The sequence below is a fragment of the Phallusia mammillata genome, chromosome 5 (genome assembly GCF_965637545.1).
Source record: "Phallusia mammillata chromosome 5, kaPhaMamm4.hap1.1, whole genome shotgun sequence".
NCBI classification, from domain to species: domain Eukaryota; kingdom Metazoa; phylum Chordata; class Ascidiacea; order Phlebobranchia; family Ascidiidae; genus Phallusia; species Phallusia mammillata.
In genome coordinates this window covers 25,116,516-25,138,709 of record NC_137256.1, presented here as the reverse complement: position 1 = coordinate 25,138,709, position 22,194 = coordinate 25,116,516, and the positions used below count along the sequence as shown (strand labels likewise).

At 35.5% G+C, this 22,194-nt stretch overlaps 1 protein-coding gene and 5 long non-coding RNA genes across 9 annotated transcripts in view; 5 read left to right on the top strand and 1 right to left on the bottom strand.

The window, feature by feature from the left end:
• The window catches only part of LOC145228644 (eukaryotic translation initiation factor 3 subunit B-like), a 112,893-nt gene that overhangs the window by 9,656 nt on the left and 81,043 nt on the right, over positions 1-22,194 (top strand). Inside the window, exons 1-7 of one of the 3 annotated variants that reach the window (XM_080093847.1) lie at positions 3,668-4,105; positions 4,425-4,490; positions 5,138-5,255; positions 5,628-5,791; positions 6,106-6,234; positions 6,545-6,702; positions 7,294-7,574. In XM_080093847.1, coding sequence (XP_079949973.1) covers positions 5,717-5,791; positions 6,106-6,234; positions 6,545-6,613 — 273 coding nt within the window. In that variant the 5' untranslated portion in view covers positions 3,668-4,105; positions 4,425-4,490; positions 5,138-5,255; positions 5,628-5,716 and the 3' untranslated portion in view covers positions 6,614-6,702; positions 7,294-7,574. The other 2 variants (XM_080093840.1, XM_080093841.1) reach the window with 2 other exon arrangements.
• On the top strand, positions 7,795-8,553 carry LOC145228779 (uncharacterized). The gene is made up of 3 exons (XR_013860292.1): positions 7,795-7,854; positions 8,049-8,095; positions 8,166-8,553. It is a non-coding gene; the product is annotated as an uncharacterized LOC145228779 (long non-coding RNA).
• LOC145228778 (uncharacterized) lies at positions 8,767-10,409 on the top strand. Its single transcript, XR_013860291.1, has 4 exons — positions 8,767-8,834; positions 9,342-9,479; positions 9,802-9,886; positions 10,153-10,409. It is a non-coding gene; the product is annotated as an uncharacterized LOC145228778 (long non-coding RNA).
• On the top strand, positions 10,839-12,891 carry LOC145228763 (uncharacterized). The gene is made up of 3 exons (XR_013860276.1): positions 10,839-11,323; positions 12,095-12,238; positions 12,490-12,891. It is a non-coding gene; the product is annotated as an uncharacterized LOC145228763 (long non-coding RNA).
• Positions 14,381-16,806, top strand: LOC145228671 (uncharacterized). 2 transcript variants are annotated; one of them, XR_013860149.1, is made up of 5 exons: positions 14,381-14,513; positions 14,678-14,775; positions 14,965-15,328; positions 15,488-15,572; positions 16,077-16,806. It is a non-coding gene; the product is annotated as an uncharacterized LOC145228671 (long non-coding RNA). The 2 variants fall into 2 exon arrangements; XR_013860148.1 differs by having other exon boundaries at positions 14,678-15,328.
• Positions 19,228-22,008, bottom strand: LOC145228739 (uncharacterized). Its single transcript, XR_013860245.1, has 6 exons — positions 21,410-22,008; positions 21,171-21,250; positions 20,921-20,974; positions 20,648-20,716; positions 20,238-20,348; positions 19,228-20,027 (listed from the first exon to the last, which is right to left on the bottom strand). It is a non-coding gene; the product is annotated as an uncharacterized LOC145228739 (long non-coding RNA).

The window sequence follows — 22,194 nt, the reverse complement described above, 5'->3', positions numbered from 1 at the left end:
TGTGGCTAAGAGGCTATAAAGTTAAAAGTGAATAATCATAAAATTGACTTATCAATTTGTCAGTGTTTACAATACTATCAAGGTTTTTAAATGGTGAAATTTAACTGTTTTAAAACAGACTTTGGACAAAAATGGCGTGAATACAACTAGAAATTACAAGAGAATTAGGTGTATTTTTCACTATTTTTTTAACAGTCCGATGATGCTAAAGGATATTGGATGATGTAGTTTGTACGTCTATTTTATTGCATAGGATAGCTTGTTCCTTATGTTTCTGTATGTTCTACACTCCTGCTCTAATAAACAATTCTGTTGAAGGTATGATTTCCATCATGAAGTTCATCAACACTTGGCAGTTTGGAGCTGAAATAAAACATGGATTTCCCAACTTCAACCTAGTAAAGTTTGGTGACTTAAAATGGGGTTTCCCCCTGATTGCCCCCCTTCCTTTAAGTAAGTAAAACTGGTGGTTTAAAAATACAGTATAGTAGTTAGTCTAGGTCAGTGCTTTCAACCTTATTTTCCTGTTTACACCTTTTACATTTCCCCACATATTTGTTTATTTCATAAATGGCAAATTTTAATTGTATACAAAAAGTGAAAAAATAACTAACAGTTACTTGCTTGGCCAAGTGATTGTATTATTGTTGTACTAGGCCAGTAGTGCACAACCTACGACTGTAAACTCAAATACATGTTCTGGCGCTTATGACATAAACAAAATTGTTTTTAATATTTTGATTTCAAAACTGGTTTGAATTAGTTTTGTGGGGCTTAAAAAGCTATTAACAGCCCAGAAGCCATATGCTTCAGACTTTATGTAAGCCCATTATGGATGCAAATAATGCGACAACAGGCATTATTAGAATCACAATATAGATGGTGACATTGCAAACAGTTAAGACTGATCGCTAGACTGTCCAGCCTAATCTACCAAACAAGTTGGAAATCAAACTGGCCTATCAGGTGCCATTAGAAACGATTTGCAATGTGGCCGTCACAGGAAAAAGTTTGTGCACTTCTGCACTAAGCCCAGGAATTCTAGCAAACTAAAGTGTGTAAACGTAAGGAGTTGATTTAATGGTTAGCTTGTTACTGCATTTGTTTTAGCAGTTTAGAGATAAAGTGGTTTTGACTTGTTCTCACAAAGGTCACGATGTGATGCCTCCGTGCATTTCATAAAAACACAATAGTGACCTTTACTAAAATTGTCCTAAGCTGTATTCCTTTTGCATACCTTTCTCAGTCGTATACCCTAGTATTGATGTGGTAGACACTTGGGTATACAGTATACATAACCAGTTAAAGTGCAATGGTCTGGGACACAATACTGTAAATCCAAGCAATGGTCGAGCTGGTAATCTCTTACAAAGCTGACATGTGTTTCAACAATCTTGTTATAATCACATTACTTTTCATACCATATACATAAGGATTAAATTAGTGAACTTAGTGATATAATATGTTTACCAACATATTATGTAACAAAGAATTGATCACATAAACATATAACAGCTTTCTGAGTTATCTTCGAAAAGTTTTTTTCCCTACTTGTGTTTCCCCCAAAGTTAACATTTATTTTTATTCCAGCTGCTCTGTCCCTCTAGTGGAGATTACCAAGAAGACTTTATGAAACAACTTAAGAATTGCATGGAAATATTTGGGAGTGGTTACCTGGAACCAGTTGCCAGTAAAAGACCAATTTTGCCAGCAGATCGGCCAACTGTCCAAACCACCTCATGTGTATTTGCAACTGACCAGTTTAAAGGTTGGTTTAAAGCTTTATCAGTTGTCAGAAAATTGTGTGAAAGGTTTGCATTGTTTTTTTGGCTGCCAAAATTTTGTATCCTGGGTTATCCTTTGTTTTTAATCAGTGTGATCAACTATAGCAGTGGTTCTCAACTGTTGGTCCATGGACCACGAGTAGTTCATGTTGACTTTTTGGGTGGTCCACAGGCTGTTGAACATATTTCTTGTTTAATTGGAAATAGACTAGTTGCATATAATTTATTGAATATTCAGTACGAAAAAAGCTTATCCAAGTTATTGCCTTTTGTTATTATTTGTTATATATTTCAAGCCAATATACTTGTGTTGGATACTTTTTTTATCCTTATTTAACAATGGACTGGTCCACAATATTTATTTATTTTGACTGGTGGTCCATGGCCTGAAACAAGTTGAACTTATGCCCATTGTAAATTTGAAAATCTAAGAAGTGTATTTTGATGTAAACTTTACATATTTAAATATAGTCAAATGGGGTAAAAAAAATTTTTGCTGAAGTTGGGGTAAAAAAAATACCCTCACAGCGAAACCAAAATTTTTTTTTAAATGGTTTCTTTTTCATAGGATGTATTTATTCTCGACCTATAAAATAAGCCATAAACCGTTCTCAGATTTTGTTTGTAGGCAATGTTCTGCAGGATGAAACAACACTAGTAAAATTCGTATGTTAAAAAGTCTTCAACAACCTTTAGAAACTTTCCTGCAGATTTTTTATTACAAGTTTGGTGTCAATGACCTTTGTTCTGTGTTGTGTCATAACTATGACCTATTAAACAAAAAAGACTCCACTTGGCTAGCTTCTAAATTTTTTCAGATATCTTGTTGTTCGTTTTTACCCCAAACGGTTCTATAGAAATGGGGTAATAAAAAACTATGTATTTTTTGCACCCCAAAAATTTTTTTTGCCCTAACATTTTCATTTGTCACCTGGAAGTTTAGAAAATAAAAAAGAAAGCCTATAAAACATGTAGTTAAACCAAAGTTGTATAAAATTGCTTTGGGGGCCCAGTTTTGGAGAAATTTTTACCAAAAAGTATACCTGCATGGCTAAAAATACAAATTGGGATCCAGGCCTAAAGAAAAATGCTACAAAGTAAGAAAAAGTGGTTATCAAATCATTATGTGGCAATTCAAGCAGTTTTGGGTAGAAATTTAAACTCTATTTCAATAAGGTTTTAGGTTACATGACCGGTCAGCAAGTGGGTGAGCTCTATTTAAACCTAGTTGCATACCAACAAAAGACTGGTAAATGAGAAAAAAGACCAAATCAAAGGCAATAAATGCAGTGCAATAAAGATACAAAGCCATGGAAAGTCTTAGCACCAAAAACTTTTATAAAAAAACTTATTCAGTTGCCAACTTTTAACTTCACTACATGCTATTCCGACAAGACATTACAGGATTAATTCATAGATTTATTGAACATTTGTGACCACATTTAAACTTTTTCTAGAGCCAAATGAAATTAAATATGATCTGTTTGTTTGTGGTATAAGCAAAATACATTTAGATCCAGTGGTACAGTGCCAACCCAGTGTAAGTCATAAAACTGAAATTTTTACGTTATTTTGTGTATGTGCTGTACTATGTGTTTGAAGTGTTATGAAGCCTGATGAAGGTATTTTGATGTTGCAGAACATGATGTGCAAAGTTTTCGATCCCACAGCACCTGCCCTCCGGTGGATGTATGATTGGGTTCCTGGGGTCAAGGTCACGTGACCTTGGAACAGAAAAAACAAACTTTAGCGGGAAGTTGATGTTGTTGGTGACGAGGATTCCTGCTACTTGTCTGCTCGACTCGATCAACTTCTGGGAAATTTGCACGGTTGAAAGTTTGTCGGACCCTTACAATACTGTGGTTGTGTTTGAAAAGGTAAATAACTTATCAAGGCATGTTTCCAACTGGGGGAATTTGATGTGTTTTGGATAAATTCTTTTGACTGATTAGCAGAAATTATTACCCACTCTAGTATTACTTATTTTTGTGCAAAAAATTGTTTAATGTGTCAAAGTTGAAGGGTGGTACTAAATACAGCATGATATAGCATGTTGTATACTGTATGTAAAATGTGAGAACATGGGTAAATGAAAGCAAATGGATTTGTTATTATGGGTCCCCTTCCATGAAGTTTTTCATGTTTGTGATTTATATAAGTCTAACAACTGCTGAATGTTGCATTGTTTGTATGGCAACTTGCATTACTATTTGGAAGAGGAGGAAAGCAATGATCAGTTTAGTGTAATTTATGATGGTGGTGAGAAGACTGCTATATACCTCAATACTGCTGCAGAACCAGTTGCTATTGAAGAAAGGAAGGTATGACAAACCGTTTCTGGTTTGCAGGCCCCATAATGAATAAAATATTGACAAAAATTTCATGAAAACAGTTAGTTATGTTGCATTTACTTTTCATCTAATATTAATTACAACATTTTTTCATGAAAATTTATATTTAGCAAAGATAATTCATTGCATGCCAACACAAAAATCTCAATACTATTGGAATGCAATAAGCATACATTGCTAATAGACATCATAAAAAAGATTGTCAAATCTTTAAGTATTGTGCAAAATGGCAATTCCAAGTTGAGCAAGGGTATATCAAAATCATATATGTATTTCAAACTTTTTAAAGGTGGACTGAAACATGCACAAGGTGGTCAACTAAAGGCAAGTGTATTCGCAACTGACCAGTTTAAAGGTTGGTTTAAAGCTTTATCAGTTGTCAGAAAATTGTGTGAAAGGTTTGCATTGTTTTTTGGCTGCCAAAATTTTGTATCCTGGGTGATCCTTTGTTTTTTAATCAGTGTGATCAACTATAGCAGTGGTTCTCAACTGTTGGTCCATGGACCACGAGTAGTTCATGTTGACTTTTTGGGTGGTCCACAGGCTGTTAAACATATTTCTTGTTTAATTGGAAATAGACTAGTTGCATGTAATTTATTGAATATTCGATATAAAAAAAAGCTTATCCAAGTGTTTGCTTTTATTATTATTTGTTATATATTTCAAACCAATATACTTGTGTTGGATGCTTTTTTATCCTTATTTAACAATGGACTGGTCCACGATGATTATTCCCTTTGACTGGTGGTCCATGGCCTGAAACAAGTTGAACTTATGCCCATTGTAAATTTGAAAATCTAAGAAGTGTATTTTGATGTAAACTTTACATATTTAAATATTGACTTCAAATGTTTATGTGGTCTCAAAAATTGTACATTTTTATTGTTTGAGCTTACTTAATCAGTTTCTTTAATTATGATCTGTTTGTTTGTGGTATGAGCAAAATACATTTGCGACCTACTTTAATCTCAGGTTCCTGTTAATTTTGTGTTTTGTCTGCAGATGTTGATCCGATCATCAACACAATCACGCTCCCCCAAACTCCAAACACTCCCTTCTGAGCAACTTCAACCCTCCCCAGCCACAAGTGCTCCTTCTAGTAGTACAGTGCCAACCCAGTGTAAGTTATAAAAACTTAAACTTTTATATGAAAACTTATTCATTTGTCAACTTTTTCTCACTAGATGCTATTCCGACAAGACATTACAGGATTAATTCATAGGTTTATTACATTTGTGACCACATTTAAACATTTTCTAGGGCCAAATGAAATTAAATATGATTTGTTTGTTTGTGGTGTAAGCAAAATACATTTAAATCCAGCGGTACAGTGCCAACCCAGTGTAAGTTATAAAACAGAAATTTTGATAAAACAATGTCGTTTTGCATTATTTTTTTGTGTGTGCTGTACTATGTGCTTAAAGTGTTATAAAAACCTGATGAAGGTATTTGAATGTTGCAGAATATGATGTGAAATTTTTATATCCCGCAGCACTTGCCCTCCGGTGGATGTTTGATTGGGTTCTGGAGGTCAAGGTCAGGTGACCTTGGAACAGAAAACTGAACTTTAGCAGGGAGTTGATGTTGTTGGTGAAGAGGATTTGCACAGTTAAAAGTTTGTCGGACCCTTACAATGCTGTGGTTGGGTTTGAACAGGTAACTAACTTATCAAGGCATGGATTCCAACTGGAGGAATTTAAATGTGTTTTGTACAAATTATTTTGACTGATTAGAAGATAAATCTAGAATTTCTTATTTCTGCGCAAAAAAGGGTTTAATGTATCAAAGTTGAAGGGTGGTACTAAATACAGCATAATATAGCACATATTGTATATATACTGTATGTAAAATGTGAGAACAAGGGTAAATGAAAGCAACTGGATTTGTTATTATGGGTCCCCTTCCATGAAGTTTTTCATGTTTGTGATTTATATAAGTCTAACAACTGCTGAATGTTGCATTGTTTGTAGGGCAACTTGCATTACTATTTGGAAGAGGAGGAAAGCAATGACCAGTTTAGTGTAATTTATGAAGGTGGTGAGAAAACTTCAAAATACCTCAATACTGCTGCAGAACCAGATGCTATTGAAGAAAGGAAGGTATGACAAACTGTTTCTGGTTTGCACGCCCCATAATGAATAGAAATAATGACAAAATAATATAAAAAAAGTTAGCTACATTGCAATTAGTTTTTATCTAATATTAATTACAACATTTTTTAAGAAAAATTATATTTAGCGACAACAATCCATTGCATTCCGACACAAAAATCTCAACATTGTTGGAATGCAATAAGCATTCATTGCTAATAGACATAATAAAATGATGGTCAAATCTTTATGGATTGTGCAAAATGGCAGTTCCAAGTTGAGTAGTATCAAAATCATATATGTATTTTAAACTTTTAAGAGGTGGACTGAAACATACACAAGGTGGTCACCTAAAGGATCATACTTGGCCACATTTCATGCTAAATGAGTTGCTTTATGGGGAGGGGAACACTTCAAGCAGATTCAGAGATTTGCCCACCCTGGTATCCAACTTATTAACGTTTCACCATCTGAAAGGTGAGAAGTGGTCTTTAGTATAGATCAGGGTGCAGTAAACTGTTTTGCACCACATATAGATTTATGCCTGGCCCTGTTTTCTGGTTATGTTGTTTTGTTCAATAAAATGATTAATGTCTGGTGTATACAACTTTTTTACAATCTACCAACCTGTATTTAATTGACATCTGGCACAACTATTGGTGTGAATGCATGTTATGTTTAGACCTTGCAAAGTTATAAATGAGCTTTTAATCTTACGTAATGTGTGCAAAGTTTACATAAAAAATAATACATGTGTCATTTACATATAATATGTTGTAGTGCACTTGAGTGTTTATGTACTGTACAGTTATACCTTTGAAGTTTGAAACATACCCGAGCAGCATGCATATATTTGAACTAACAGTATTATATTTAGGATATCCTTGATTTTGTACACTTTTTTAACTTTTTAACAAGTCTGCATTGCTGCAATTACCTGTAAAATAAAGATACCATTCATTGTTCTTTATGCAAGTGCTTTAATTGTTTATTAAAATTAGTTGGATTTTAGGATTGTGAGTCTAACTAAAACAAAACAGAGAAAAAATATCCTTGTTGTTTTTGCAGGTACTTGGTAACTTTCAGGCCAATGCAGGAACAAGGAACTAGTAAAGATGCCCAGTCCATTATAATATGGGAAGTTTTTACTGGCACAAAGAAGAGGGGTTTCCATGCCAAGGTGTCTTGAGCTGATGACAGGCAGTGGCCGATATTTAAGTATGTAATGAAATCTTTTACATACCTTAATGTTGTGTTTTACATGTTCAAACTTGACATGATGTTTTGTAACCTGCAGAGTAATGTAGAAGTTTTGAGCGATCTTTCCCATATCAGATTTCATTAGCTAATAAAAATTGTTATGACATAAAAAAATTAACAAAAAAAGAAAAAAGAAATACCCCGACTGTTCTATGTTTGTTACAGACTATTTGACAAAAAAACTAATTGTGAGAAATTTGTTTACTGTGTGTGTGGATAATTGTATCTTGACTTATTGAAGAAAGAGCTGCATATCATTGTTGAAACAAGTTTGTTTAACTAACCTGTTTAAACTTTGTTCTTTGACAGATTGAGTCATGTTGGTACTTACCTCGTAAGAAATTCAGGTGAACTGTCTACGAAACTCCTGTAAGTAGCTAAAGCAAAAAACTTAATAACTGTCATTAAAAACCACAATATAACAAAGTAGTTATTCTCATTCTGCACACAACAATTTTAAACAAATCTTTTGTAATAATTTACATGCAAAATTTCATATATTTTCTGCCTTTATCAAAAGCTTTGTATTATTGGTCTTGAATGTTCATACATACTGTTTACAGAGCATGGGACTTTCGGACAAAAAGAGCCTACCAGTTGATGGAGTGAGGTGTGTAGTAAAAAAATTGGTAACCTCAAACAAACATAGCAAAGCATTATTTAATTTTCTTGATTTTTAGCGAGTTTGTGTGATCACCCTTGGACAACATGTTAGCTTTCTGGGTACCCGAGCAAAACAAGATACCAGCTCTTGTCATAATTCTTGCAATTCCATCCAAGAAAGAAGTTAGAGTGAAGAACTTGTTCAATGTGTTTGACATCCGACTGAACTGACACAAACAGGGCAAGTTTCTTTGTGTCAAAGTTGACCGATACAACAAAGCAAAGAAGGTATTTGGGTTCTATGTTTTGATCAATTCAACGCTTTATTGATATTTTGACAACCGAATGACCCCAATTCCATGCATCCAAACATTGACAATTTAACCCTCAACCATACTTTACATTGTCTTTATACTTTTTGATAGCTTCCATGTTGAAGCTGGTTTAGCTGACTGGTCATAGCTAAAACAAAAAAAAACATGCTCCTTTAAAACTTTTGCTATTAGGAGGCAGATATAAGGGGTTAAATTTAAATTACAACCAGCTAGATTTTTTGTGGGTTGTGCTGTTCATTTTTGCGATATGTTTGTACTTTGGTTTCATACTGTTTCCATTAATTTGCACATCAGTAACAGATTAAAAGTCATCAACTCAAAATTGTTTTTTTTCTTCAGCCTACAATTTCAAATTTTGGAATATTCCACATTCAAGAAGTTCCTGTTGACATAGTTGAGCTAAAGAAGCAGGTAAAAAACAGTTTTCTTGTCCTTTTGTGTCTTGTTTCAATTACAAACACTCACCTTAATCCAAATAGCTTTAACTGTCATCACTTTTCGTTTTCTCCATTTAAACTAATTACCATGTGATATCATGTAGTATTTATGATCTCCAATGGTTTAGTTCCCCTTTTGTGTACTGATGTAACATATTATTTACACACTTATTTACTAATGAGCTTATATGTAGCAAATATATAAAAGGAAATACGTTTTTTGGTACCAACACTTAACTATGCTGTTTTTTATTCTGTTACACCACCATTTACTTTAATTTTGACGACGGCTATTTGAGAAACATCTGCAACACAATGTATTCTCTACACACAAACTCTCTGGCAGTTTTGTTTTTTATCAAGCTAAAGTTTGTGTTAATTTTTCTATTTTTCAGTTTTGAACTTTATGTAACACATAAAATCTAATGAGAAGTTAAGCAGCTGATTTCAGCCACATTTCAAATATATTATTTGTTTGCAGCATTTTTTTCCAGCCCACAACCGAAACTCAAACCCTAACACAAGGAATATAAGGATATTCACAGCACATCAATTTCGACAGCGAAGAAAGATGCTTTACCACAAGATGTAGAAAATGTAAATCCCAACTCCATACATAGTAAGTTAATACAGATCTGATCAAGTTGTGTTATTTTTTCAACTGTGATTAATCAAAACATAACTGCAGCAAAATTTTAAGATTATATTTTTTGTAATCGTGTTTTGTAATAATATCCATTGTGTATTTGATATGTTTAATATTGGGTAGTGCTGTAATGTAATTCCTAACTTTACATTTACACTCACTACATGAGGAATGAATACCTGCATGTAGACTTTGTAATATAACTGATGATGGTATGAGCTACTGCAAAACAACATATTTTATCTGCTATGCCCTTCAATATATTTACACTCAGTATGTGTGACTTGTTTTTCAGGATCCAAGATTGGATTCCATGAAATACAGCCCTACCCGTTCCACCAAGTGAGTCTTGGAGAATTGTGGATGACAAAAACTTGCAGGTTAATAATGTGGCTTGATGCTTTCTACTAATTTGTTCCTCAAAATCTAAATGTACTCGCAACATTTTTATAACGTAACCTTTCATAAAATTCTCACAAACACATGTGTGTGGAGACCCTATCAATTTTGCAAAAACATTTATGTTAGAGGTCAAATGTTGTTTATAGTAAATCGTTAAATAGAATAAAGAACATATAAAATGTAAATATTCAGGAAAACCACCTTTTTAATTTGTGATCAATTTTACATGTAAAATATTTTGCAGTCAGCTTTTTCTATGTCTTCATGTAATGATTCTGTGATGCTTGCTTGAGGAAGAATTCCAACATTTGTGGTCAATATTGAGGTAAAATAATTTCATTCATTGCACTGAGATATCTCACTTTAAACTTTTCATGCGATTAGGATTGTCTGCAGCAGAGGTTTACAACCAGGGAAATATTTGACTTGTCCAGTGGGTTAGATAAAAGGAAAGCATAAGTTTTGACATTCCTTAAGAGATAAAAAATAATTTTCCTGATTTGCTCAATATTCAATGTCACACATGGAAACAAGATATTGTTGGATGTAAAATTTATTTTCAAAGGAGGCCTGGTTGGGAACCACTGGGGTACAGGGTAGCAACACCAATTTATAAACCTCTAATATTTTTGTGGATTGTTTACTAACCAGCGCCAACTAGTGATGAAAGTTTAGCTGCAACTTTAGAAGAAATGTCAGTGAAAAACAATGGGCCTCTTGAATGAATCTTTGTCACGACCAGTAAGTTGAAATTTCACCCACAAATATAATCTGACATATTAATTGTATCATAAACCTAGTTATGGGCATCCTTTCTTTTTTCTGTCTAACACTGGTTTGTTCCACATGTTTGGTCAAGAAAGGGTGCTTCACATTATTCAAATTTACACAGAAGTTAGTTAGTTATCCAAGTTTATTCCTGTAGGCTCTGCAGTTCACACACAGTCCCCCAAATAGTTACCTGCAGTCATGCATCTGAGTAAGCTTGTTACAAACAAAATAGTTGTTCAATTGTCAATGTTGGTCACAGTATGGATTGATCAATATTTAAAAGTGTTTGTATGATTATTGATTTGTTTACTTGCTTATGCAAAAATTGTATTGAAACTTGGCACAAAACCTGCTTTTAGCATGCTTGTGTAATGCTGCTTACTTCTAATGCAAAGTTATAAAAAAATCAACATTAGTTTGATGTTTTTTTTCGGAAAATCAATTGTTTTGTTATTCTGTCTGAGAAAAATATACCAACAAGAAAAAAATGTCATCTTTACCTACTTTTACTACAACTACCTTGTTTGTTTTGCAGCATGTGTATTTTCTGTGGCGAAAGAGATGAGGGATTTACAGAGGAGGGTTTAGATTTACATTACTGGAAACAATGTCCAATGTTAAGGAGATGTAAACACTGTAAACAGGTAAATTAATGTTGCTGACATACTCACAAGCTCATGATATTCACATGTACAAGTCGAACAGGAGTCCTTCCAGGGGGGTGGTTGGGGTCCTTAAATGCATCATTGAATAGCAAAAATTGTACAGATTTGTAAACAGATCAACTAAAAGTTCATACCACTCCTGAAAGCACATGCTTTTGGTATTCTAGTATAGAGCAAAATTAGAAACTGTTTTAAATTACAAACACAGTTTTAGAAACATAAAGCAGCCAATACATATTATACAGGCTCATTGTTAACTTCTGCATCCTGTAATGTAGCGATTTCAGCACCAACTTATGCCATCAATGGGGTTTCACCAGAAATTAAAAAAAAACTTTATATACTTTACTTTACTCTGTCAGGACATGCTCTGCGTGCTACTGGAAATATGTAATCCAGTACTGTACTACCTGTTTCATAGTCGGGTCGTTGGCGACTAAACCAGCTCACCACCCACCTCTGCTGTGTGGAGAGTGCCTAGCAACTCGTTTAGTACCCAAAATGAGACCTAATGAAGGGCGGATGAGCTTAAAAAAATGCCAACAGTATCCCATCTAATTGGCTTAAAAATGAAAATGTTATCAGATGACTTTATCTATATAATGTAGCATACTTGGGTGTTGCTAACTTAGCCAAGCAGAAATTTGTTTGCTTACTTTTGCTCTATGCATTTGACATTCACATACGAAACTGTATTGTGGCCTTAGTTTACACGGAAAAAAGCCTAAAATAATTTGATCATCTCCATAGCAACGAATGAAGGTCAGCAGGAACACTGTCCATTGTGTCATAACAATATCGTACCAGGCGAGGAGTCGTGGAAAGCCCACTTGATGGGGTCAAAGAGAGATGCATGTGGCGACAACTCACGAAGACTTCCCTCAATAAACAGGTGTAAGTGCGATGTTTGAAACTTGCTACCACCTAGTGGTAAATAATTATCAAAAATGTCAAAAACTCTGTCAACAGTTTTGGGGCTGGCACTTTACCAACTTAGCTGTACAGGCTCAGTGGTGAACTTGTCAAAAGTCGAATCACAAGCACCATTGCCTGCCGTGTATGCTGCACATGTCAGCTTCATAGTAGGCTAGCGCTAGTTCTACCATTATATACATGTAAATAAGCAAAAATTGTATTCATTTTAGTGAGAGCAAAAGCTAAAGCGGAAAAAGCAGCAGCGGCGAAGAACAAAAAGAAATCTCTTCACAAATAGTTTGCTTGCCTTAATATTTTTGCTTAGTTTGCACAGGGTTATTGGCTTACACTGTGCGTCGATATATATTTTTATGCAGTGATATCGTACTGTTGCTTCCTTTGTTTCCTTTGTGTTGTATGTTTTTTTCCTGTATACATGTAGAGGTAGTTACAGGATAAATAATAGTGGTGGCTGCGTGCGACAGAAACCTGCTTACATATGAGGAAATGGTTTGTAAAAAGTCTTTTGTTGGCTTCTAATAATATTAGCATTACTTGGCAAAAAATAATAAATCATCCCTAATTGTCAAGAATTTTCTCACAAAGGGCTTCCGAACCTCCGAACATTGAAAACCGTCTACTTTTAAATATTTTTAATATAGCAAGTTTTTTGGTTTACAAATGAATTCTGATATATTGTGTGACAAAACTGTGTCTTACCCTTCTGAAAGATAAAGTTCGTAGACTAAAGTAAATCCCTTATTCATCTCATTTTGTTATCAAGTAAACTAACATGTTCCAATAAAATCATGCAATGTATTATTAAACCAATGAGCAAGTGACCAATACATTTGTTCATTTCTCATGACCAAATTTCTTAGTCTTTATGTGTTGGTTCTAATGAATAAAATCATTCCTGTATAACAAAACAGTTGCAACATAAACAAACAAGAAATTATTCTGACATAAAGATATCATATATTATATTACAAACTTGACCGGGCACCATTCTTCACTGTGAGATAAACAACACATAGAATTTCTTTTAGACCATGTCCATCAACAAAAAAGTCACTAATAAAAATGTAGCACTAAAAGCATGTCAAAAAGACAATAAAATTTAGGAAAATGCCAGTACAGTACGTTGAACAAGTGGGTATAACTCTTACACCAAATTGTGACAAACCATGCATATGTGTGATTATGTTTTGGTTTTCATCTCATTTAAGTTTGTTTTTCATGTTACTGTCTGTAAAGTGTGGTAAATAGTTTCATTTTCTTACTTGCATTTTTAATATTAAACATTTTGCTTTTGTATCGTTGAGTTCTATGTCGAGAGGGCAAATGAAAAGAAATTAGCAGCTATATTTAAGCACAGACGTCTCTTGCCATCTTGTTTTTAAGAAGGAATTCCTCCCACGAGATGGATTTTGAAACTTGAGGGGAAAATCGACCTTAATTTTTACATGTGCTTTGTAAATAGACGCTTCAGCTCTGGAAATATAACCTGTAAAGTTAATAAAAGATCCAATTTTAAACGATCGTTGTACTGTTTAGCATCTACTACGTAGTATATTAGGGAGAAATGAAAATGTTTAAACTGCTAAGGGAGAAATTTGCCGAAAAAGTTTGGAAGCCACTGGGCTAAACATTTGCTTTGGATTTATATGAAGTAGGCAGCTATATACATGTACAGACTGCTTCTAAATATGTTAATTGCCAGAATGTTTGAAGCTGGTTGTATGTTTAGTGACCCCAGTGACACAAAATTTAATGTCGTTGGTAAAGGAAAACGAAACATAACAACGTTTTTAATACTTATTTCGTCTACGCAACAACACACCAAGTAAAATAAAACTTTTCCTTTAATGAAATTGCATTACATTTTTACGTGCTGTTGTTTGGTTACAAATCCTAACGAACTTCGGATTCTACCAGCAAGCAATTGTGTCACACGAACCAATCAAGTCAAGCCACGTCACAACAGTTCAGCCGTCAATCATTCCAAGATTTTTGCCTCCCGCAATCATCAACCAGCCCGAAGTGGAATTCACTGATTGATGCAATAAAGCCTGTCATTGGACGGTTGAAGAGCGCCCATATGGCGTTTGAGAAGCAAGCGTTCTAATTGGTTGAAAGAAAAAGAAAAAAAGTGAGGCGACTTTGTCCTTGCGCCTTCGATCTGTCACTCCTTGTGAACAACTTGGTGAAGGTATCTGTGTCGATGGAATGACTTCCCAATGGAGAATAAAAGGTAATTTGCGAGTTGTAAATCAACTTGTTTGGTGTCTTTGTAGAAGTAAACTCGGGTGCACACTTGTTTACTTCGCACTGATACCTGTAATAATAAGTTATGCGTTTATGTTTAATTCACTTTTCAAATACACTATATACTGCTGCTGGATCACTTTGCTTCAGGTCGTCGGATGGCTTCGGGAATTGATTGGCTGGACGCTGAAACATCGTTCTTACGGAAGAGGGCTTCGTTGGCACACAACACACACTTCCGAAAACAGGCGAGTAAATGTATTTTTATATGTTATCTATTAAATTGTATCACTTAATATTAGATGTTGAGGCCAACATGGGGAAATAGTATAAAAGTGCACTTATCCTGTCTTCACATGTTGGTATATAGTTAAGCTTTTTGTAATTAATATTACGTTATGTCAAATTCCTGGTACTGCTTATATTTTGTTTTGCAGACAATTACTGGAGGCGGAGTGATCGAAGATGGAAAGATCGGAAAGGCCTAATTAAGTTAAGTAACCAGAAAGTTAAATGTGATGTTGCTTATTTGGCGTTCCCTGGTTTGTAACAGTCGTTTGTTTTGAGTTTAGCTTACTAGTTGTGAGGCAGGAGTAAAGATTAGAAGCGTTAACAAACGGAGCGTCAAATATGCACTAATATTATTTTATTTTCATTTCTAAAACCAACAGCCATCGAACTTTAATATTTACATTTGTTATTGCAGATCTCCCGTTTGCGGTTAAGACACTGGGGAATAATATCGGCATTGGACTGATCACTAGATGAATGGGAACTACATACATCGGAAATACTTAATAAGTTAAGTAACCAGAATAATGTTAAATCTACAGATACAACGTAACACAGAGTAAGCTAAAGAGCTGTGAGGCAGGAGTAGAGTTAGAAGTGGTTGATTTTATAACTTTATTTTGTATGCACTAAAATTCGCCAGATATTAATATTTGTGTTTTGCTGCAGATCTCCTGTATGTCGTGAAGGCATTGGGTAATGGAGTCGGATTTGCGCTTGAACGAACCATTGGATGAATTGGAACTATATACAGGTACGTGTTAAGGCAAATCTACATGAATTATATTCTTTTAGATAGACGTTTTGCTGCATAAGTACCGGTTCGGGAGTTTCTATAATAAAATGTTTACAAATCAACCAATGAATTAGAGGGGATTAATAATAGTTGTGACTCTTTAGCCGTTGCTGCAACGAATAGCAAGCCTGTTGTTGTTTTGCATGATGCTTGTGCATGTTACATTTATTGCTTTGCATGTCACTTGTGTGTTAGAGCGGCTATTCAGTTGTCAGCATCGGTTAAATCATTCATATTAATAAGTAAGCGCATTATTAAAATTATTTTAACACTTAATGAACTTAAGGCGTTTGTATGCAGCAAATTATAGTCGAACAATTTACTTTTTTCAATTAGATTGCTTATAGCCAACAGGGTGCACACTGTCTAGCTTTCAGTATATTATATTTTGCGAATATGTTAAGCGATCTATATGAAAGTATGGAATTGCATTGTTTTGTCTCTTGTATGTTTCTGTTTCAGAAGCTCCGATGTCGAGTGAAGATTGGAGTTCATTCTATGGACGATGTTGGCCACAAGTTGAAGCACTCCTATCATATTCAGACTTGGAACAACAACCATACAATCAGCGGACGATCTTCAACCACATTCTCGATGCTCTGTTCCCGAAGAAGAACTTACTTTCCGAAGAACTTCGAACTTGTGTTTTGTTTTCACATTTCTGTGTTCGCTTAAATAAAACCAACTTTGTGTATTGAATAAGTTAAAGCTACATTTGTATCGTAATTATATTTTTGCGTTTTGTCGTTTCTTGTAAATTCTAACATTCTAAAATATTTATGTAATTTAGTTCTTGTTCATCGTCAATTTTGGCAATGCTTACTTATATAACTTTTGGCATGTTCTGAATTATAACCAAATTTTTGGCATGCGTACAGACACTGTTGAACGTTTATTTAAATGTTGCTTATTTTTGTGTGCGTGTTACTCCATACTTGTTTGTTATTTTATTTGTTTACTTAAAACGTTGTTTTGCCGTTAATTTGTGTACACATATAGCACTGTGTTTATTCTAGGTGTGTTGCGTTATTCTATACTATATTCTATATTAGGATATTTAAAGACTCATAATTGTGTCTTTTTTGTAATTTTATTGGTTTTGGTCTTTGTTTGTACTTAACATCTTTCATTGTAGTATGTTTTCAAGTTATGCTTCTACATTCTATGCTATAATATACGCTATTTTAGGTTGCCGTTTTTTTGATATTTTTATGTCATTTTTATCCTCCATTGGCTTGATGCCGTTATACCATATTTATTCTTGTTAGACCCCATATTTCCGTATTGTTGGATAGGGTTCAGTGTAGATCCCAAGTCAGTCGTAACGGGAGGTCAACAAACAAACAAAAATCTGTAAAATTAGAACGTAAGAGCAAAAAGATTTGGACCTTACACAACTTCCTATCAGCAGATTTTGAGACTTCCGGTGGGATTAGAACCAGAATTGTCGTACTCCGATCCAACTACAACATTAAGTAGCGTTGCAATGGTCACATACCACAGTGCTGTGGTTGCACACTTGGTCAAAAAACAACAACTTTTACAGTTGAAGTTGTTCGTAAAATTCAAGTTTTTCTGGCCTTCCTACGTCAGTTGAGTCAGTTCCTCTGCAAGCGGACAGGCAGCCCTCTGTGAGACTTTCTGTGAACTTCTATCCAGCCTTTCGACCTTTCAGAGGTTCGAACCAGTGAATTGGAGATTTGCTGCCTGCCTGTCTGCCTTACTCTGAACCTAACTACCTGCCTGCATAACCACTGTACTAACGAGCTGCTTGCCCAACCACTAAAAAATCGTCTACATGTATGGTCTGTGTGTCTAAAAATTAAGACAATAATAGGTAAGAAAAGAAATCGATATCATTAAGGAAACCCGCCCTGCGATTTCGTGTCCATTGTGGTCTAATGGTAAGCTGCTTGGTCCATAGAACTTATGGTTTGTAGTTCTAACCCTCCCCCAAAATTTGTTATTTTTTTCGGGAAGGAATCGTTTAACTCACAAATGTATCATTTTTGGTTGGGTTTGCCGTCACCTCTCGTGGTGTAGCGGTGAAGATCTTGTCCTCATATTCTGGAGATTTGGGTTCGAATTCCAAAAGCTACATCGCTGCTTAGTTTTTGGCTGAAGCCTAGAACCGAAAACATATAAGGACCACTTAAAGCTGGGTTTCTCGTCACCAGCCGTGGTGTAGAGGTTAGTTCCTTGCTTCTCAATCCTCTCACCACTGTTCGAACCCCGGTAAAGATAAACTCTGCCCCGGTAACCGATAACACACTTCGGGTTCGAACGTTGCCCCTCTGATAAAACTCACTGGTGACCCTCCTTGATTGAGGTCTCTCCCCGCTCTGATCTCATCACTCTCTAAGCCACCCCATGGGCCTAACCCTTTTCCATGACTGCCCCCAATCTCCCTGACTGGCTTCCATGCCCCCCATAAGCTAACGAACCTCACGCTGATCGTTCAAACGCATAAATATTTTGTTTGATGATATAAGAATCGACGAAAAGAACAAGTCATAAGTCAGTTTAGCCCTTAGACCGAAGGGCGCTTGCGCGGTGTAGTGGGTAAATAGAAAAAACGCCGGTTCGAAGCCAATGGTTCGAATCGTAGCCTCCCTGACTGGCTTCCATGCCCCCCATAAGCTAACGAACCTCACGCTGATCGTTCAAACGCATAAATATTTTGTTTGATGATATAAGAATCGACGAAAAGAACAAGTCATAAGTCAGTTTAGCCCTTAGACCGAAGGGCGCTTGCGCGGTGTAGTGGGTAAATAGAAAAAACGCCGGTTCGAAGCCAATGGTTCGAATCGTAGCCTTGGACCCCCCCCCCCCCAAGTGATGTGAAGAACCCTCAACCCTCTCCGTACAAAGGGCTTGCGCCCTCGGCGCAAGCAGGGCCCGAAGGGCCCTCCACCTCCCATGCCCCCCCCAAAAGTGTCTAAAAATACTACTCTACAACATTCCCCACTTTTTTTGTTGTATAATATTGGGCGGTTTTCCAAAAAAGTGCAAAATTACCTTTTAATTGTGATCTCATTTAAATAGGTGTACGGTCTTAAGGTTTGAGAGTGGAGTGACACACATAGAGAAGCGGAAAAACTTTAGCTCGCTGACGGCTTATGGCTTAGAGTCTGGGAAGCGGGGGATGAGATTGCTACAACGGGGAGAGACCTCAATGAAGGAGGATCACCACAGAGTTCTATCAGAGGGGCAACGTTCGAACCCAAAGTGTGTTATCGGTTACCGGGGCAGAGTTTATCTTTACCGGGGTTCGAACAGTGGTGAGAGGATTGAGAAGCAAGGAACTAACCTCTACGCCACGGCTGGTGACGACCATCCCAGCTTTAAGTGGTCCTTATATGTTGTTGTACCAGAGCGTTTTTTACTGCGGTTCTAGAGTTATGTAAAAGAATCATTCAATAAACAACAAGCAGCTTGCTAGTGTAGTGGTTTGCAGCAAATGGTAGAAAGCAGTGAGTCATGGGATCGAATCTCGCGAAGCCTTCGAATCCTCGTAACCCAAGGTCAACCTTTTTGTAAACTAATTCTCTTGTGTTTTGCGACGTTGCTCTGATTGGTGGTTTACCTAAAAAAACAACACACCGAACCGAAATAAAACGTGTTATTTAGTATTATTGAAGTAAACAAAGAACAAGTTTCACACACATGGTTAGGCAAAAAAGGTACTACTACGACAAACTAAAGGACAGACGTTAAATGGACGATTTAGAAGTTTAGTGGGGAACGGAGATATGTTATTTATTTTAAGATTCGTGGGACAAAATTGAAACTTTTCAAAGACCAAAAGGGTGGAAATTTCTAACAATAAATAAATTTTGTGAGCAAGGGAAATACGAAAGCGACGTAGAACGAAATATCGTGAAAATTATGGGAAATTATTTATTAAAAAAATAATTCTGTGTATTAGATGTAGCTATAACATATGTTATCAGGAAAATTTGTTTCGCAACAATGCAAGAAGCAGGACTAAAAATGGATTTGTGGAAGATTTAAAGGGGTGAAAAAACAGTAATGGAAAACACTATGTTAGTAAGGACAAGGAATTGTTCTGCCATTAAAAATTAAAGCAGAATAAAACCGTTGGTACAAAATATTACACACGCAAACTGATAAACAATGCTGATGTGTATTTGAAGTGTACCAAATATAACGTGTATGAAAGATTGTTTATTAGTGGACAAATACAAAGTACACGATGACGTCATCGATCGCAGGTTTCGTCATCACGCTCATCTACATGCGAAAGGATCATGACTATGCGAAGGTTAAACCGAAACTGCACGATGACGTCATCGATCGCTGGTTGCGTCATTCCTATCCAGTTGAAGGATCCTATCCACGCGAAGACCCACCAATGTTTTCCAGTTGTTTCTCCTGATGTTATCGAAGTGACTAAAAAAACAAGTATATAAATGGTAAGTGCGCGGCCAGTTGCATATAAACAAAATATAACATAACTTTTGTAGCAAGTTTTATTCATTCGCCTATTTGGAAGGCATGAGCATTTCCGTCTTATTTAAATGGAATCATATAGTTATTAGATTTAATTGACGCGACCAGCGACCTTCAAAAGTAACATAACTAGGTAAGATAAACACTTACATTTGGAATGTTGTGCTTCAATTACGTTGATCCGATCAGCGTTTCTCCACAACCTTTGTCACCGCAGTTGTTTCCGATGTTTGGCTGCTGCTTCGAACGTCTGCAACAAAACTAACAACAGCATTCTGGTTTGATAAAAAAAACCTAAAACTAATATAATAGAAATCTAATATCTCAATCGCATTCTGTTAAACTTATGTAAAAAGGAAAAATCGATTCTACCGGTGCTGATAACTGAATAGCAGCTCACAAACACACGTGACATGCAAAACAATGTAACATGCACAAACATCATGCCATGCAACACACCGGGCTTGCTATCCGTTGAAGCAACGGTATAAATGATAGTTTAAATTCTAATCTATGTTTAACTTCACAACGCTCGTGTTCTCTATTTATAGTTTACTTACATTAAAGCTTCAGTGCCATTTCTGTCAAGTTCAGATTTAGAAGTCTTTAAACCTTAGTCACGCCATGATCTGAAACCAAAACCATTTGAGTAAATATAAACATGGATGTACCAGCATTAAAACTGTAAATTGTTTTAAATTTTGATGTATAGCATATTTGACTTCTGCCTAAAACTCTTACTAACTTTCTGCAAACTATTATCGTCAGTGTATGCAGCAAATATTATTTTAGGTAACCTAGCATTATATAAGCGTTGAAACAATCAACTTAACTTGAAGCCGAAAGTTCCACCCATCTTTTTTACGCTTCCGTCGGAAATCCAATCCCTGCAAAACAAAGCAGAATCAGTATTTGGAATTCAAGGCAACATGTAAACTATAGTTTATGAAATATTTAACTGTGTCAACATGCGAAGACAGAATAAGTGCACTTTATACTGCCAACACTTGGACATACAAACTATTACCATTTAACGCCAAAAGTATAGATAAGTACATAAACTTCAATCATTTATTTACTCGCCTATTTTAGGAAGTTTCATAAAGTATTTCTTCTTCGCTGTGGTAGATGTTTCTCCGAAGCGATTGAAACCATCCGACGACCTGAAACATACGATCCAGCAGCAATATCGTGTATTTGATAAATAAGTCAAACATATTCTGGTAAATGTTATTCTGGTATATGCACAGAAGTCAACAAGTGTGCACCCGAGTTTATTCTGCACAAATACCAGGCTAGTTAATTTACAACTCGCAAATTACCTGTTTATTCTCAATTGGTGAGTCGCTCCACCGACACAGCTTTCTTCACCATTGAACAAGATCGAACAAGTTGTCTCATTTTTTTCTTTTTTTTCGACCAATCATAGCGCTTCCTTCTCAAACGTCACTCCCGCGCCCGAAAACCGACCAATCACAGAGCTGATACAAGTAATCAGCAAGTCTCGTCAAAAATGCAGAGAAAAACTTCAATTGATTTTCCTGGAGCAACGTTCGTTCAAATAGGCACGTGTCGTGTTGTTACGTAATTTGTGAGCATTCTATCTGTAATAAAACGCGCCATGCTGGAATATAGAAGAAAAAATGACAAAAGCTGATAATATATTTTTGATAGTTTACAGCAAATCAGTTTCCGCTTTCTGTTTCTTGGTAGAACATAAATATTTTAAAAATCAAACCTGCTGTGAAAGTTGGAACTATACGTTGCCGTTACTCTCTTATATGCTTTTTTTATTTCCATCCAACAATTTTAATTGCTTCAAAATCCAACCTGTGACTTTGTTTTTCAGTTTTTCTGTTGCTGACGTTTTTCATTTTGATATCACTTCAAATTCATTAGCTGACATTTAAGCTGATAAGGTTTAAACCGACTTGCTGCTTAACTCTGTCACGCCACGTGGTTTTTATAATACGTTAAGCAGGTTTACTTCAGGCCTAATTTATTGGATTTTTGACTCAGATTTCTACATACCGCTTAAAAGAAAACAGTATTTGAATATAGTATAGGCTTATGCTTTTTTCCTGTTTGAAGCCTAACAATGTTTTTA